Source organism: Zootoca vivipara, chromosome 6, assembly GCF_965207765.1.
Source record: "Zootoca vivipara chromosome 6, rZooViv2.hap1.1, whole genome shotgun sequence".
In the NCBI taxonomy this organism is placed as follows: domain Eukaryota; kingdom Metazoa; phylum Chordata; class Lepidosauria; order Squamata; family Lacertidae; genus Zootoca; species Zootoca vivipara.
The window spans coordinates 74,288,137-74,305,952 of NC_142589.1; the positions used below are offsets into that span (position 1 = coordinate 74,288,137).

Here is a 17,816-nt window from a genome sequence, read left to right on the forward strand (position 1 = left end):
GGCTTTAGTGATACCTATTAGGTCCATAAATTACCATATAGCATATACAGTATTCAACACAAAAAACAGCGACAATTTGTTGTTGACAAAGGACAGCTGGACATATAAAGGGCCCCATTACCTTCAGTAGCTTAGGGCCTCATGAAATCTAAATCCGGCCCTGAGGAGGAGCCGAGGAGGAGGACGAGGAGGCAAGCCAGAGCGGAGACTCACACAGAGGCGCGGCGGGAGCTGCCTTGTCGCCGCCTTGTATCCGGGCGCTTCGTCCTTAGCGCCCCCTGCCGGCCGCGCCGGGCCGCCGCCGGCAGGAGGCGCTGCGCAGCCGAGGGCGCCAGCGAGGCGGAACCCACGCCTTTTACGGGCGGCGGCGGTGCTAAGGAAGCGGCAACAAAGGGAGCCTCGCCGTGCGTGCGAAGGGCCGTGCGGGCCTGTGCTTGTGTCTGCCGCGCTTCTCGCTCCGAGCGGGCAGGCAGGCCGGGCAGGGCAGGGCCGGAGCTCGCTGCCAGCTGGCAGGCGCCCCGGGCCAGGGAGGCGGCGGCGGCGGCGCTTTCGCTGCAGCTGTTTTTAGTGCCCTGCTGCTAATTCCGCCGCAGGAACAAACTTTTCCTTTCGCCTCGCGCTGCTATTTCGGCGATGGAGGAGTCACAAGGCGCCGGGCGTCCCCTTCTAGAGTTTAATCCCGCTTTACTCCTTCTTTTCCTCCTTCCCTCCTTCCTCAGGCGGCCGACCCCGCCCTGCGGCTAAATATACCCGCTTCGCTCGCTCTTTCCCTCCGGCCGGCTCCCCGGACTTGACTTTCCCAGCTGGCCGGGGGCAAAAAGGGAGGGGACGACTTAGCCCGTCTATGGGGGAGCCCCACACAAAGAAAGCCCTCTCTTCCTCTTTGCTCTGTAAGTCTCTTTTTCTCTCTCTCCTCTTCCCCACCCTCAGCTCTGTCTTTTTGGGGGGGGGGGAGTGTTGCATATAAGTCCAGACGTTGCATGCCTCTGATTCTTGGACCCAACACCAAGGGGGTGATCACGAACTCTCCATTTATTATGATTTTTTTTGGGGGGGGGGACCAAGGAAGATGTAGAACAACAGTCTTGAATACAGGTAGAAGTAAGAGTGTGTGTGTGTCTAGGTAGGGGAGAGTCTTCGCATTAAAAACCCCCAATACCCTTGAAAAAAGGCTTAAACCTAAGGACATTTATAAATCATAAATGCTATGATTCTAAATGGTGCTCAGAAGGTTTTAAAAAAACAACCACTGAGTCCTAGAATGTGTTGCATCATTATGAAAGCAGAAGAGTGACTTTAAAAAACCCCGGAAACTTATAATTGATAGAAGTTGATATTACAAATTTGGTGTGTGTGCTTTCAACTGTATTGGAAAGAGCAGGTTTTCTTGAAACGCTCAAGGTCCCAGCGTGGAAATTTTTGCCTTTTAAATATTAACTTTTGCCTATCAGGGGCTACAGTTTTCAAAGTTCTTCTCCTCCCTCCCTCCCTCCCTCCTTCCCCCATGGGATACAGTTCAGCTGCATCAAAAACTTTGGTCCATGTGTGGATGTTGGAAACACAAGGGAGCCGTTTTAAACCTGGATTGCCAGTCCTTGCGAATATTGCTTTAACAGCATGCGTAGGGAACCTGTTTCAGTGTAAAACAACAACAACAACCACCTGACCAAAACCTCATCTGCAGTAGACTTGTGGAAGATGAAGGTTTTAAAAAAGAGAGGCATGTAAGCATCACTTCTGACAGGGCCTTTTAATGAAAGCCTGAATTCCTAGGTGCCGTATTTTAGCCGTGCCAAAAAAGAAGGCTTGTTTATTTTGAATTCATCTAGATTTATTTCTCACTGTACCGTATTAGAGGGACTCCGTGAGTTACAAAATATATATAATACTATGCGTCTGATAAAACTGCGTGAGGTATGCAAGGTTGAGTAACAGAAGGCCACCCAGTGAGCTGTGTGAACAGAGTACATATTTGAAACACAGTCTTTAATGCTGTGTCCATTGACCTCTGTGACTTACTTCTGAGTAGACCTGCATAGGGAGGTCAGATTGCAATTCTCCCACAGCAGAAGGGGGTGCCCTTTATTCCATTGCCATCTCCCTTAAGGCAAGATGGTGCTGTTAGGAACAAACAGGCCTGCATTCGTCATCCCTGTTCATGGTGTTTGCCTCAGTTTCCCCACCCGTGCTGGCTTGGACACCCCCGATTTGCTAAGATTCTGGATGTAGTCAAAATTTGGCGGGTTATATTTCTGAGATGCCTGAAGGTGTTTTCAGGTGTCGAGGAAAGCAGATTTGACAGTTTGCCTCTAAATAAGGGAGCTAAACAATTGGGCTGGATATTAATTACTACTGCATTATCAGTGATTTGTAAATTGCCTTCCATACAACTGCCTCAGGGTGATTTAACACATAAGACTAAAAACAGCAAATACAGTTAAAACAGGACTAAAACCCTAACAAAGTAGATGTATTTTAAATGATATACCTAGGGAACTTTAGTATCATGAGGTTAATTGTAAGCTCCTCGGGACAGAGACCTGTCCTCTTGCATGCTATAAACTGCCATGCACTGATGGTGCTATATAATAATAATAATGATGATAAGTCATGATGAAGCGGATCTTAATTTATGCTGGGACTGAGCCCCAGAGCATGCTAAATATCCAGAATCTACCCTGTAACATGACAAGTGTGTTTCTGAGCATATCCCACCTGCCTTTCCCTCACTACCGAGTAACCCCGGGCAACCCACACACATGTCGGATTAGGGAACAGGCTCTGTGGGTCAGAGGGGCACGTCTTCTCGACAGGCTTAAAGCCGAGCGGGTCAAAATTTCTGCCTTCAAAATTAACCTCAGGCTAGCGGGGGCTCCAATTGCAAAAGCTTTTGGGTGGGGTGAAGTGGGGAGGCGGCTCCCTTTCCCCTCCCGACAGTGGGCGAGGGTCCCACTCCGTATTTCCCGGGAGTTTAAATGAAAAGGATGCGGCCTACGCCGTGGAACCTTTTGCGCGGGGGTCCAGAGTAATGGAGGGTATCCGGTTGCTCGATTTGTCCGTCTGGCAGGAGGGACGGACCAACAAGCCCGCGAGGAAGGAGTGTAAATTAGGAAGACTGGCGTTAAGGGAGGCAGGAGGGTGCCGGCCTGCACAGCCGTGTAATACGCCAGCCCGGCCACAAACTTCCCACCCGATAATTATAGAGGGAATAATGCTGCATTATTTATAACGCCGGCTATTTATAGCCGGGCCCCAGAAAATGTGGCACCAGACCTCGGCTGCTGCCTGCTCCCTGGGCTTGTGACCCTCTCCACCCCCCACCCCACCCTCCTTGCCTCGCGCCCTCCCTTCACCCAGAGGGAGTCCCAAGGACAGCGCAGGGCAAAGGGTGGCGGGTGGGGGGAGCTGGGTAAAAATTGCATCTGCAAAGGGGTCTTCCCTGGGAGGTGCAATGGGAGGCTGAAAAAGAAAGAAAGTTTAAAAAAAGGAATTGGGAGGTTGGGATTTGTGCGGTGGGGGGCAGGGAGCGGGTGGATGCAAGGGGCATTCAGCCCGCCCCAGCCCCCTCCGTCTTGGGTCCTTGTATAGCCTCTCCCCACCCCCACCCCTGTCATTCCATTCCCCCAAGCTGTCAGTTTTCATGCCTGGGGAGATTGTTCCCATATTTTGGCCTGGTTCCCCAGTAGCCTGGTCGCCAGGGGTCAGCAGCAGGGGTCAGGACCGGAAAATTCCCACATGTCTCTTTAAACAGGTGTCAGGCCTCAAGCTCCTCCGGTTAACCCCTTGTATTCCGGGCCCTAGTGGGAACTGTCCTCCTTCTACTAGTTTTTGCATTTGTGTTCCACACCCAGTGAAAAGTACTGGTAGCTGGCACATCTTTTCCTTCGTAGTCTTCATTATTTGGTTGTATTAACTGCCCTTCACCATAAATGCCAGTTAACGTCCAGGAAAGATAAATGCAATAGATTGGATCGAAAATGATCCCACCACAAAATGCCATGCAGCGCATATCAGCTGGACCAGGGGAAGCGGCCAATAACATTCAATAATAAGAGGCCAGCCCTCGTTGACCACTTAAAGCTTGGCAAGGATGGTGCCCAACACACTTCTATAGGGAGGGCGTCCCACACTGTTGGGAGCCAACACCGAGAAGGTCTGGTTTAAAACTGCAAGGCCACTTTACTCTTGGACCCCAAATTATTTACTTTTAAGAACACGTAGGACTAAAAAGCAACTTGCCCTCCAAAGAGCTCAAAACCACCAACCAAGCCATGTGGTTTAGTGGTTAGAATGTTGGACAAGGACCTGGGAGACCAGGGTTCAAATCCTGGGTGAAACTCGCTGGGCGACCTTGAGCCAGTCACAGTTTCTTGGCCTAACCTACCTCACAGGGTTGTTGTAAAAAGAGAACCACATGACCACCTTGAGATAAATGTGATAAATAAACAAATCTGGCTGACTTGCAGAGTACGTCTCCTTCTGAAGGCAGGGAATCTTTTCCTGTGTCATGGTTTGGGGAACCTGTGGCCCTCCAGAGGTTGGGCTACAAAATTCCCATTGTCCCTAACCATTGGCAATGCTGGTCACAGCTGGCGGAAATCCAGAAACATCTGGAGGGCTGCAGGCTCCCTGCTCACCCTGTCCTTTCCAGATATGGGGCAGGATTACCTGGCCAGTGACTCATCCTGAAACAGAACAGACACCCTTCTCTTTTAATGGGTTACTTTGGGCTCCCCAAAACTTTTCATTACTAAGTTCTTCCCACCCACTGCAGACGCATCAGTGTGGAAATGTCTGCTCGGTATGCACCCACTTGGAAGTTGTGTTTTCTAACAAAGGAGGGGTACTTGCGGAGTTTTACTGGAAGAAGTGCCTCCGAGCAATATCGTGCCATATGCAGGCTGTCTTCTCCGATGCTTCCGACATAGATCGAGACAGCTTCCTTTCTGCTGGTAATATCCTTCAGCTGCTTTACATTTCGTTCCTATTTAAGAATAATGCATTCCTACACAGAGCCTTTCAAAGTGCTGTGAATGCACAGGCTCAGCAATCGTTACAACAGCCTTGTAATGTAGGCTACTGCTACCCCTCTGGAAATCATTATTGTCCATATAATAATATGGATGGGAGGCGTGGGGGTGTGTGGAAATATGCATAAGACCACCTACTGAGTTTCTGGTAGACATGACATTTTAATTTGGATCTTCTGGGCTCACACGTTAAACACTTGTCAAGTGTTTGGAAGTGGCACTGGGCTGCAAACTTACACAACCTTTTGGGACCCCAAATCTCCACCTTCTGAGTCCTCCCTTTCCCCTCTACCGATGTGACATTCTGGTGTTTTCTGTTGTAGTTAATGCAGGAAAAGTTTATACATTAATTTGATGTTACTGTAGGCGAGGGCTGGGTTCAAATCCCCACTCCGTAATCAAGCTCGCTGGGCGACCTTGGGCCCATCGCAATCTCTGAACCTAATCAACCTTGCAGGGCTGTTGTCAGGATAAAACAGGGAGTGGGAAGACCTATGCTGAGCTCCCAGGAGGAAGGGCAGATCTAATAATAAACTAAAAACAAAAACCTGTTGCCCTGCAAATTTTCAAACTACAACTAACACCAGCTTCCGCCTGCATTGCCCAGGGGATTTTGGGAGCTATAGCACAGCAGCAACTACCAAGGCTATTAAGGGCTGCTAGCTATAATCACTCGGATCCTGATGTAGATACTTCCTCCCTTGTTCCTGAGGTTGATCTTTACTCCCCAATGTTTCCTGGCGGGGGTGAGCAGACGCCATTTTGTGGTTCTCCTCAGGTGCCCAAATGTCTTGGGCTGGCCGTGGTACAAGCCGTATATTCAAAACAACCCCTGCCCAAAGAATCCTGGGAACTGTAGTTTGATAAATGTGCTGGGAATGGTAGGTATGTTGGGGGTAAACTACAGTTCCCAGGATTGTCCGTAATGTGCTTTAAATGCATGGTAGGTACACAGCCACAGTCTTCGGTCCGTTCATTTTCGTTTGGGCTTGGAGCAGTGAGGTGTCCCCTTCGGTCCTCGACACCTTTAAGCCAGATTCTCTTGGCAGAGATTCTAACCCCACCCCACCCCACACTTTTTGTGCTAGTATCCTAACCCTCTGCTTTGTTTGCACAGGCATCCTCTTGCCAAAGTCAAATGTATTGCAGATGTCGATCTCCAGCAAGCAAGCAAGATGGCGCTGCGGACTGGAGGCAAGGTACGGTAAGCCTCACAACCCTTCTCTCTCCCTCTCCTTCTCATGCCTGCCTACTAGGCTCCACTTCCTCTGACCGACTAGCTACGTACGGACCCTTCATTTAAAGCACATCTTCCCATCCCCCATAGAATCCTGGGAACTGTAGTTCCCCCCCCACAGCAACATTTCCAAGCTGTCTCAGAAACTACAGTTCCCAGGATTCTTTTCTCTCTCTTTTCTTTAAATGTATGAGATATGCACAGCTTGTGTGTATGTGTGTGTGTGTGTTCCAGGCCACCTCAGGTGTTTCTAACAGCATAATTAATAAAGTTAGGGATAATTTGGGCCCGTTCCCCTGGCCACAAAGTCCTCCCTCACTTCCACCCATAGTTACAGCACTTCTAATTTTAGTTGTGGCTGTCTCAGAAGAGTCCATTTCTAGGGATTTTCCAGGCCTCACTTTCTCATAGCCCTAAAATGTAGGGGTTGCGGGGGGGGGGAATACAAATGGAAGGCGCCCCCTTCGGAAAATTCATGTGGGTCAAAAGTGTGTGTTCCCCCGGCCAATTTTGGAGTCTTCCCCCTTAGCGATGGATGACGGATCTCCCCCTAGATAAGAGGGGAGTGGGCCCCATCTTTCCCTCTCTGAGTGTTCAGCTGTTGCATCAGACAGGCAGATATAGATATACAGACACGCACATGCACACGCAAGGCGGGTTCTGTGCTGAGCTAAAGCCACTTGTGTCTAAATGAGGCAATCAAAAACAAACACCTTTATAATTACCCCCTTGGGCAACGGCAGGCAGCCCAGAGACCTGGAGAAGAGAGGGGCGTCCCCACGGGAGATTTCGGCTGTGTGAGACATTTCTGTCTGCATACATGCAACATATACACAAACTTAGTGCACCAAGGAGAGGATTATATTTTGATCTGGGAGAGCAGAGTTCTAATCCCACTTTTGCTATGGCAGTTCACAGGGCAGCCTTGGAGCCGGTCGTAATCTCGCAGCGGCACCTCCCCGGCAGATTAATAGCTCAAGGCTCAGGAGAGCCGAAAGAGAGAAGTATTTCATATACAACGTGCAATTAACTTGCGGAATTCACCGCCACTGGATATATTTATGGCCGCTAGCTAAGAGGACTTAAAAGGAAGAAGCAGCAAGCAGGCATATTTGTGGAGGATAACCAGTCTTCCAGCACCTATTAGCCAGGAGAGCTAGATGGAAACTCCTACATTGCAGGGGGTTGGACTAGATGACCCTTGGAGGTCCCTTGCAACTCTATGATTCTGTCAACCAGAGGGCAATATGCCTGTGTGAATACAAGACACTGAGGGCAATCAGCTTGGAAGGGATGTTGCCTTTGCGCTCTGGTTTTAATGTTAAGATCCTTTAATTTGAGGATAGGGAACCTATGGCCCTCCAGATTTTGTTGGAATTATTGGAGTTGGAGTCCAGCAGCACCTGGTGGCCACAGGCTCTCCCCCCCCTACTTTAACTAGTGATGCCTAGAGTTGAACATTGCCCGTAAGAACAAGCCTAACTGTAAACTCTTATCTTGATAGCCCTTAGAGGACATAGCTATCTTAGGTTCATTGATTTCAGTTGCTCTACTCTAAATAGAACTTAATTGGCTAAGACCCTTATTGTTACATGTGAACCATGCCCAGCAACTTAACTATGGTTTGTTTACCATCAACAAAGAATGATCTGAAGCTATGGCTTGTATTTGGCTTATGAAACTTGGTTTCCTGGTTTCATTGTTGTTTTTTGGACTGACCCCATCCTGGATGGTCACCAAACTGCAAAGTCATGAGGCGAGAGCAGCTGGAAAACAAACCGAGCTTTGGGGAAACAAACCATAGCTTGTTTGATAGTCTGAGGGTGGGAATCTACCAGAAGATAACTTCAAAGGCTCCTTGCAGCATAAAAGGTAGTTGGATGACATATGCTGGGATAAAACAAATTTGCGCCAGGATAAATGTAGCAGTAGCAATTCTGTCCCATAGGCTAGCAAGAAGACCAGCTTTTCTTTGGTTATCCACTCTCATGCTATTGAACATGTGCACCCATAAATGCATTTAGATGTATTCAGATTTATTTATTTATTATTTTTTTAAGTTGTCATGGCTTAAAATGGACGCTAAAACAAACACTGGAGGCTACAAATTGAAACAGGCAGGCAGGTTAGGAACCTGTTAGATTGCAATCTTAAACCCATCCTCCAAACCCCTTGTTTAAACAGAAGGAGACACGCATGCTCATGGCTTGCAATTCAGCATCATTCCCTGTGAATTGTGCCCTGGCGGTAGAATCCTGACAGAATTAGAGCCAAAAAGGGGCTGCTGGAAATCGAGATGGCATGCTTAGGTAAATCCCAAGTTATGCAGAAGCAAGTACTAAGCTTTTGCATCCCCCTCCTAAACTCCAAAAGGGGAAACCCACTCCCAGCAGTCCAACAGGGAACGAGCATGCTTAGTGCTGCCCCACCCCCACCCCGGATTCACAAAATGTTGAGTATCAGTCGGAAAGGGAAAACAAAACAGCTTCTTGACATAGGGCATGGTTGACTGGAACCCTGAACAGGAGCACTATTAGGTGTTAGGGTATAGTGCAGGAGTAGGGGAACCTTTGCTGCCACCGCGCCCCAAAAATGTTGCTTAACTCCTATCATCCCTGGTCATTGGCTATGCTTGCTGAGGCAGATAGGAGTTGTGGTTCAGCAGCATCTTGAGGGCCAGAAGTGTCCCACACTTGGTGTGCTGCAACATTTTATTGCAGATCTCACTTGTTATATGTATTCCACTTGATCGTGCGTAGATGATACAGGTCTCTCCCGTGCATGCTTTGGGCACAAATGGATGCAAAGACCGACTTGCTGAATCCGAGGAAGCCCCATCTAGCCCCTTGCTATTTCCAGCAATGATCAGGTATTGATGCCTTTGGAAGCTCGCCAGTAGATCACAAAAGCAATGGCTTGTCAATTGTCCTTGGAGTGTGTTGCTACAACAGCAATATAATGTTACCCGATGACCATAATAAAGGCTTGACAGAAAGATGCTGAAATCGTTAGATACATCAGCAGCAGGGCTGGAAAAAGTTGCTCCCAGTTTTTTTGGAGCCGATTCTCAGTTTTTAGGAAGGAGCACAAGCCTGGGAAAAAAATCTCCCCTCATGGGACACCTGGGTGAGCAGACAGAGCACATTCAGCCAAGCCCTGCTTTTCTGTTGAGACAATGCTGAGGTTTAAAAGATGGCTTTGAATCAGATTATCCTAGTTGTGGATAACAGCTTTCAGAGAATGAGAGAGGGCTGTTGTCAAATAAGATTGCCCTGAATTTTTGGATTAAACTCTATGTGTTAAACCGGTGGCTTTTAAAACTTTCCGCTCTCGAGGAACCCTTTCCGAATTGACATTCTGCCATGTGAACCCCTGCCATAGAAGCTCTGCACAGTGCAGAAGATTCTGGGGGCTGGTTCTAAGGCATCTTGTGCTAGGTAAACTCTTGAGAGCATCCTAGGTCTTTTAATATAGGCACAGGGTTCCCCCACAATTGTGTATGCTGAAGGACCAGTGGGCAAGCAATATTTCGCTGAAACCTGCCCTCTCTTGTTCACCTTCCCGCTGGAGAAATCCTGATCAGCTTCCACAGCCATCCACCCCCAGATCTAGCTGGCATAGCAAATCTAAACCTCGTGTGGTATTGGAATTCACTGCCCCAAGACATGGTGGTGGTGATGGCTTTAAAAGTGCATTAGGGGGAACTCACGGCAGATAGCCCTTCCTAACTGGCCACTAACCAGCATGATGGCAGCATGGAACCTCCAGGGGCAGAAGCCGTATGCCTCAGAATGCAATTTGCAGGGAGGCAACAGCAGAGGGGGCTGCGCCATTCATTACTTGCTTGTAAGGCTTCCCAGAGGCAGGGGATTGGCTGCTGAGGGAAGATGAACCTTGGCTGGGCTCTCCTTGTGTTCCCACATTTTAGAGTCATAGAATTGTAAAGCTAGAAGGGACCCCCAGGGTCCTCTAGTCCAGCCCCCTGCAATGCAGAAATCTCTTGCCCAACATAGGGCTTGAACCCGCGACCCTGAGATTGAGTCTTGTGCTCTACCGACTGAGCTATCCCGCAGCATCCTTTAGCAACTGTGACTTTAGCAATTCTGAATTTCCCACTTCAGCATCAGTATTTATTTACTTACGTGCGTGTGTTGCACCCTGCTCTTCAACCCCAAAGGGGGGGGGCTTCCTAGAGTGTATTGAAACCATCAGTCATTGAACCCAGGCTTACAGAAGACATGACACAAAAGGAAAAGCATTTGGGAGGGAGGAGGAAAAAAACAAACCCAGGCACTAGTTCTTAGTTGCAAGGTGTTATTTCTTCTGGCAGGGAAAGAAGAACGAAGCAAGCTCTCTGCACTGCTCCTTTTCTGGTCAACAGACGGGGCCAAGTTAGTCTCTTCCTTGCCATGATATTTTCCCTAGCAAGCAGGGGGAGCAGCCAGTAGATTTCAATGTAAACCCCCCCCCCCTTTTCAGGTTTGGTGGGCAGGATCCAAGTTTCAATTCAGATCATTGTCTGGCAACATGCAGTGCCTGACTGAAAGGAGGTTGACACTGTGTTGCTATCAGATGTTCATCAATTTGTTGAATTTGTGCCCAGCTCTTGCTCCTGCAGAGGGGTGTATTGTCATTCCACAACAAACATGCAGGGTGTGTCCTGCACTCAGCATTGGCTCCAGGATTTTGGAAGAAGCGGGACATGCAGCCCAGTAATTATTTGTGTGCACCCTTGGCCAGTCTTGAGGACCCAGCAAATGCAAATGGATCCCATTCTCTATTTCTGGTTCTTCTTCCTAGAACACCTTGCTCAAAAACTCTCTTTTCCTATCTCTTCACAAACACACACACACCATCACCTTTGCAACACCTGTCTTCCCAGTCCAAAGGATTCCTCTAGGATGGCCCATTAGGTCATGTTAACAGATTTGCTCTTCCTTAGTCCAGCCAGGCTGTTTTACATAAGCCAGCCCAGGGATTTCTTGCCTGGCACAGTCCTGCAGCTTGTATTTTCACCCATATCCCAATTAATCAGAATACTACCATTTATTAATTTCTAGGTTTTTTGGGGGGGGGGATCCCCTCAAATCTATAACAATATGGTTCCAAAAAGTGCTTTCCTATCCAGACAGCTGACAGGGCCAGGGACTCATCTGTCTGCTAATGGATGGATCTGCCCTGTTCCCAAACAGCATGCACTAGAAAACAGTTCCTTATGACCAATCCTGTAGCACAGCCTCATTTAAGGCTTGTTTTGCAGATGACTTTTTCAAACCACATACTGATATTTATATAAAAAATTAAGCCCTTAGAGGTCCATGGGCTGCCCATCAACGCAGCCAGGTCTTGAGAAAGTTCGTACTGTATATGGTGCAAGGAAGTCTGTGTTCTCGACCATTTGCTCCTAATTTATAGCCTTAATAACAGCACAATCTTGTGTGTGTTTACTTAGGAACAAGCCCCACTGTGCCCAATGGGGTTTGCTTCCTGGCCCGCTTAGGACTGCAGCCTGAAACTTTAAAAGACTTGTGCTCCCTTGCCTTCCTACTCTCAGGAATAGAAGAAAACCTCAATATATTCCTTGCTGATATTCCTATCATCTGGCTATTCAGAGCTTTTTTGCATAACCTTTCTCTCTGTCCAGTGTGCCTTCCTCCCCACCCCTGTGGGCCCCTCTGAGACTTTGCTGCTTGCTAGGGAAAATCCTCCTCTTTACAATATTGCATGCCATTACTATTTACTCTTGGGAGGGTGGGGCGGCGGGGGGGGGGGAACCCTTAAGTTAAGATGCCATTAAATTAAAGACCCTTTGGCGATGAGCTTTCAAGAAGGCTTCGGAGGTTTTTCCAGGTGTTGCACGCAACAGGATTAAAATAAATAAATATTGAAATTTTAACTCCGTCACCGTAAAGGCAAGGAGCTTGCTCTTCTCTCTCTCTCTCTCTCTCTCTCTCTCTCTCTCTCTCTCTCTCTCTCTCTCTCTTTTTCCCCACCTCTCTCTCTCCCTCTGTTTTCTTTCTTTTTTTAAAGTGGAACCTGAGAACCTCAGAATGCTGAATTCTGCAGCCTTTGTACCGAATAAATGCAGCCTTGCTGAACATCTCTTTGGGGCTTACCATTCCCCCCCCCCTTCCTTAGAGCTGGAAGCAGGGACATAGCGCGCGCGCACACACACACACACACGCACACCGGCCTGCTGCCTCTTCCCATTGTGGCTTGCATCCCTTCTTGCTTGGGCCTGCACATCATCCCATACTCCTCTTGCCCAGTGTGAATGCCCCTTTCACCACATATATAACTCAGATTCGTGGGCTTCCCTTCTCCTTCTCCTCCTTGGGCCACCCTTTCTCAGCGGGATCAGGCAGCAGCATACCAGATAGACTACTAGATGGGCACTTCGTACGTCAGGAACACGGGAAACCACCTTGTACACTGAATCAGGCCAGTGGTCCACCTTCCTCACCTTTGCCTACACTGACTAGCAGCAACTCTGTCCAGGAAAAGCCCAAACTGGATATGCTGCAGATTGAAACAGCGACCTCTGCCCCCCCCCCAAAAGCGAGGCTGGTCCACCAAGGCTTTTCTTATGCACTCACGTTTTTGTATGGGCTGCTGTCCACGTACCCCTAGATTACATAGTGCAAAAACTGCATTGCACATCCTGTTTTAAACACAGAGCTTTAATACCCACGTTGGGAAAAGTTGTGTTTTCTGTAGTGTTTGGTTTCCCGCCCTTTGTGTTATTTTTAAACTGTATATCCCACCTTCCTTGAGAAACCCGAGTTTATTTGCAGACCCGTTTAAGGCGGGCAACAACAGTTGTTCAAAACATTTGTGATACTTGGGCTGTCACTCAGTGACAGGCCACATGCGTTGCTTGCAGAAGGTCCCAGGTTCAATGCTGGGCATCTCAAGGCTGAGAGAGACCCACTTTAAACCTAGAGAGCCTCTGCCAATCAGTGTAGTCCATACTGAACCAGATGGACCGGTGCTGTGGCTCAGTATGTTCCTACCTTCCTAGGAATGCCGCTGTAAGTGTCTTCTTAATGAAAGATATATAGGTTAAGAAGACAACTAGGTAGATCCACATCAAACATTTAAAGGACATGGCTTCCCCCCAGAGAATGATGGGAACTGTAGTTTGTTAATGTAATGCAGGGGTCATCAAACTTTTTCAGCAGGGGGCCGATCCACTGTCCCTCAGATCTTGTGGGGGGCCAGACTATATTTTGAAACAAATAATGAACGAATTCCTATGCCCCACAAATAATCCAGAGATGCATTTTAAATAAAAGCACACATTCTACTCATGTAAAAACACGAGGCGGGCCCCACAAATAACCCAGAGATGCATTTAAGACTGGAAAAACAGAAAATGGAGAAAATAAAAACCGACCCCTATATGGAAGTAGGTTCCATAATTAAACCATGGGTAGGCAAACAAAGGCCCAGGGCCCAGATCCGGCCCAATCGCCTTCTAAATCCAGCCCACAGATGGTCCGGGAATCAACATGTTTTTACATGAGTAGAATGTGTCATTTTATTTAAAATGCATCTCTGGGTTATTTGTGGGGCATAGGAATTCGTCCATTTCCCCCCCCCCCCCGTCAAAATAAAGTCTGGCCCCCCACAAGGTCTGAGGGACAGTGGACCGGCCCCCTGCTGAAAAAGTTTGCTGACCGCTGATGTAATGGGAATCACAGCTTCATGTAAATCCCCAGGATTCCAAACCTCCAACATTTCTCCGATGAAAACGGGCGTCCTATTCCATAACAATATTGCCCGTCTGACTGGGTTGTCCCAGGCACTCTGGGCAGCTTCCAACATATATAGAAACATAATAAAACAAATGTTGTTGTTGTTTTTTAAACTTTCCCATACAGGGCTGCCTTCAGATGTCATCTAAAGGTTGTAGAGTTACTTATGTCCTTGGCTCGGGATTCACATAACTCCATACCCTCCAACATTTCTCCAGTGAAAATAGGGATGTCCTAAGGAAAAGCAGGACATTCCTGTATCAAATCAGAAACCGGGACGGCTTCTGTAAATCCAGGACTGTCCCTAGAAAATAGGGACACTTGGAGGGTTGGGATTCTTTGGGAGAAGCCATGTGCTTTAAATATCCGTTGAATGTGCTTTACGCATAGGTTGTGTACAAGGTAAATAAAAGGTAAAGGTAAAGGGACCCCTGACCATTAGGTCCAGTCGTGACCGACTCTGGGGTTGTGCGCTCATCTCGCATTATTGGCCGAGTGAGCCGGCGTATAGCTTCCAGGTCATGTGGCCAGCATGACAAAGCCGCTTCTGGCAAACCAGAGCAGCACATGGAAACGCCGTTTACCTTCCCGCTATAGCGGTTCCTATTTATCTACTTGCACTTTGACGTGCTTTCGAACTGCTAGGTTGGCAGGAGCTGGGACCAAGCAACGGGAGCTCACCCTGTCACAGGGATTCGAACCGCCGACCTTCAGATCAGCAAGCCCTAGGCTCAGTGGTTTAGCCCACAGTGCCACCTGGGTCCCTATACAACGTAAATACCTGTGTCCTAATGCAGCTTGGTGCTGTGTCCTAGTTATGTAGGGAGGCCTCCTTGATACCATTTCTTCTTTGCTCCATGCAAGGAAGTTGGGAGCTAGCAAGCCTATTCCCCCACCGCCCAGATCCCCAGATCTGCACTGTGCAAGTCCTGCAAAATCGGCCTTTGCAGAGAAGAGGCGGCTTAATGGCACACTCTTCATAGGCATGAATAGAAAGTGGTCCTGCCTGTTGTCCTCAGGGGGGCTTCCTGATCAGCGCTTCCCTCCCTGCAGCCAGGCCCCGTTCGGTCTCTGCCTCTCCCCACCCTTGCCTGTCTGCTTGGAGGATGGAATCTTCCGAGCTCCCCAACATGCCTGGACAGGGATCCCTCCCCGCTCACATTCCTTCAGATCTGCTGCTGCCTGTTCCCTGTGTGCCCCGTGGCCCAGGAACAAGTGAGTGAGTTGCCGTTCCCACCCCTGATCCTTCACTTTTGTGCTAGCACCTTCTCAGCTGCACTCCTTCCCCCTCGAGTGTGCTTTGCAGCAATCACCTCGCCCAACCTCACAGTAGCTCCCAGCAGCCGGGTCATTAATATTCCTGCTTTACAGATGGGGAGCTGAGATGGTGACAGACTGTTTGTGAGCCCAGGAATACCCCTGGCTAGGCAGGAATCTGGACAAGGAGGTTCATGTCTCACGAGGCCAGGCTCGAACCTGTTTACACAAAGGCCTTGCTTCTGTTTCAAACATGGATGGGGGTTTCTCGGCCCTAAACTCTCCTTCGTCAGTGGTGTAGCAACCCCCACCGGCTCCTGAGGCAGAACTTCTTTTAGGAGACCCCCCCAAAAAAAAAGTTGTTGAGCTTTTTTTAGAAAATCCCCCAAAGTTGAGAAAACGCACTGTAAATTGTTCAACCTTTCCTATCTAAGCATATGCATCAAAAGTGCTTTGCAAGGACCTCTTGGTTTGCTTCCTTTCCATTTTTATTTTTTTTCGCAGGTGGAAACCTGTAGAGCAGTGGTTTTCACTCAGCCTTTTGGAGTTCATGGCTCCCTTGACCAACCACATTCTTTCTACAGCTCCCCTGTGGGAAACATTTACATGACACATAGGACTTGGGGTCATGACCTTCCTTTATGCGGGGCTGCAGCTTGGCAGAGGAACATAAGGAGAGCCCTGCAGGATCAGGTCAGTGGCCCATCTAGTCCAGCATCCTGTTCTCACAGTGGCCAACCAGATGCCTATGAGAAGCCTATGAGGACCTAAGTCAGGGGTGCCCAAACTTTTTCCAAAGAGGGCCAGATTTGATGAGGTGAACATGTGTGAGGGCTGACCAAAGTTGTTAATCTTTTTTAAAAAATTGAAGTTGTTGAGCTTTTGGGGGATTTTATCCCAGAAATAAAGGAAATAAACTGCCACAGGGGCTGGATTAAACCGGGCCGGCCGGATTAGGCCACCAGGACAGACTTTGGACATGCCTGACCTAAGTGCTCCAGCGGTCTCCCCTCATGTATTCTTACAAACTGCCTTTCTGACTGAGCCAGCACTGGTTATTCAGTCTTCCATCTAAGCAACTGGCCAGGTTGGAGACCTGCTTAGTTTTAACAACTATACAGTACTGGTAATAGCATCATGTGCCATCAGACCATTGTCTGGACCTTCTCCCCCCACCCTCCTCCTCTTATCTGCATCTGTATCCTTTCCCTTTTCCTCCAGGCTATTCACAGAATGTTTTGCAGTTCTTTCCTCTTCCCGATTCACTCTTGCTCTTTGTTTTTGATCCTGTGCAAATTGCTGGCTGGTCTCCCCCCCCTCCCCTTTGTTTTAAATACACCCTCGGGCTACTTGTAGCAAGTGGCAAACATCTTCCTCCAAGTCCTTCCCTGCATCCCTTGCTGCAATTTGGCCTCCTCCAAAGTCTTGGAAGCCACTGGATTCTGAGCCCTGTTCCCAGATTCTGTAACGAAAGGTGGTGGACTTAATTTTATTTATTTATTTACTAATTACATTTATCACCCACATCCCCCCCCACGGGAGCTCATGCTTCCCCCTCTCCCCATTTTATTCTCACAACAACCCTGTGAGGTAGGTTAGGCTGAGAGACAATGGATGGCCCACGGTTGTCCCAGTTATCCAGGTTTTGGACCCTGGCTTCCATAACTCTGGTTCTTGGATGTTGAAAGGCATAAAAGAAGAAAAAAACAACACAAACCAACTCCTCCGCCTCCCCCCCACAAGCACATTTAAAAGCCCTTAAAAAAAATCCCTGTGAGGTCACTAAAATTGGGGGAATGGATTTTAATCCCTTACCAATTTATTTATATATTAGATTTCTAGCCTGTCTTTCCTCGCAAGGGAGCCGAGGGCAGCCAAGGTCTGTCTGTCTGTCTGTCTGTCTGTCTGTCTGTCTGTCTGTCTGTCTATCTATCTATCTATCTATCTATCTATCTATCTATCTATCTATCTATCTATCATCTATCAATCTATCTACACATCTTTCTTTCTTTCTTTCTTTCTTTCTTTCTTTCTTTCTTTCTTTCTTTCTTTCTTTCTTTCTTTCTTTCTTTCTTTCTTTCTTTCAGAACTCTAGAGTCCCCCCCCAAAATAAAAGCCTGTCCCCCCCACCCCCACATGGAAGGGGTCTCCTCAGTACTCACTGAGTACTGGGCATTAATCTCAAGGGAGAAACGTGCTAAGGGGAAGGCATGCTTGGCAAATCCACACTGTGTTCAACTCCTGCCCGGGAACCAATGTCCCCACTGTGGAAGGACGCGTGGATCCAGAATTGGCCTCCACAGTCACTTACGGACTCATTGTTAAAACCGTGTTTATGGAAGACAATCTTACTCGGCTAGGAGCGATCGCCAAAGAAGAAAGAAGTGTGATTTCACCACAAAAACTTCAGCCCTCCAAAATGTTTTAGGTACAATCTCAGAAGTTTTGGGTGGAGCTCACAAGCAGGACTTCCAGTTGAGTGCCTCGCACAGCTCTTTCTAGACCTTTTCTATGACTAGCCAATGTAGGGTAAAT

The 17,816-nt window shown here is 48.2% G+C and overlaps 1 protein-coding gene across 4 annotated transcripts in view; it reads left to right on the top strand.

The window, feature by feature from the left end:
• The first annotated feature begins 404 nt into the window (after window positions 1-404).
• ERF (ETS2 repressor factor) overlaps window positions 405-17,816 on the top strand; it is a 37,768-nt gene continuing 20,356 nt past the window's right edge. The window contains exons 1-4 of one of the 4 annotated variants that reach the window (XM_088672613.1): window positions 762-890; window positions 4,775-4,952; window positions 6,148-6,229; window positions 7,179-7,271. In XM_088672613.1, the coding sequence (XP_088528739.1) occupies window positions 6,169-6,229; window positions 7,179-7,271 (154 nt within the window). In that variant the 5' untranslated portion in view covers window positions 762-890; window positions 4,775-4,952; window positions 6,148-6,168. Of the gene's footprint in view, window positions 891-4,774; window positions 4,953-6,147; window positions 6,235-7,178; window positions 7,272-17,816 lie in introns of all 4 variants that reach the window. The other 3 variants (XM_088672612.1, XM_088672614.1, XM_035118564.3) reach the window with 3 other exon arrangements.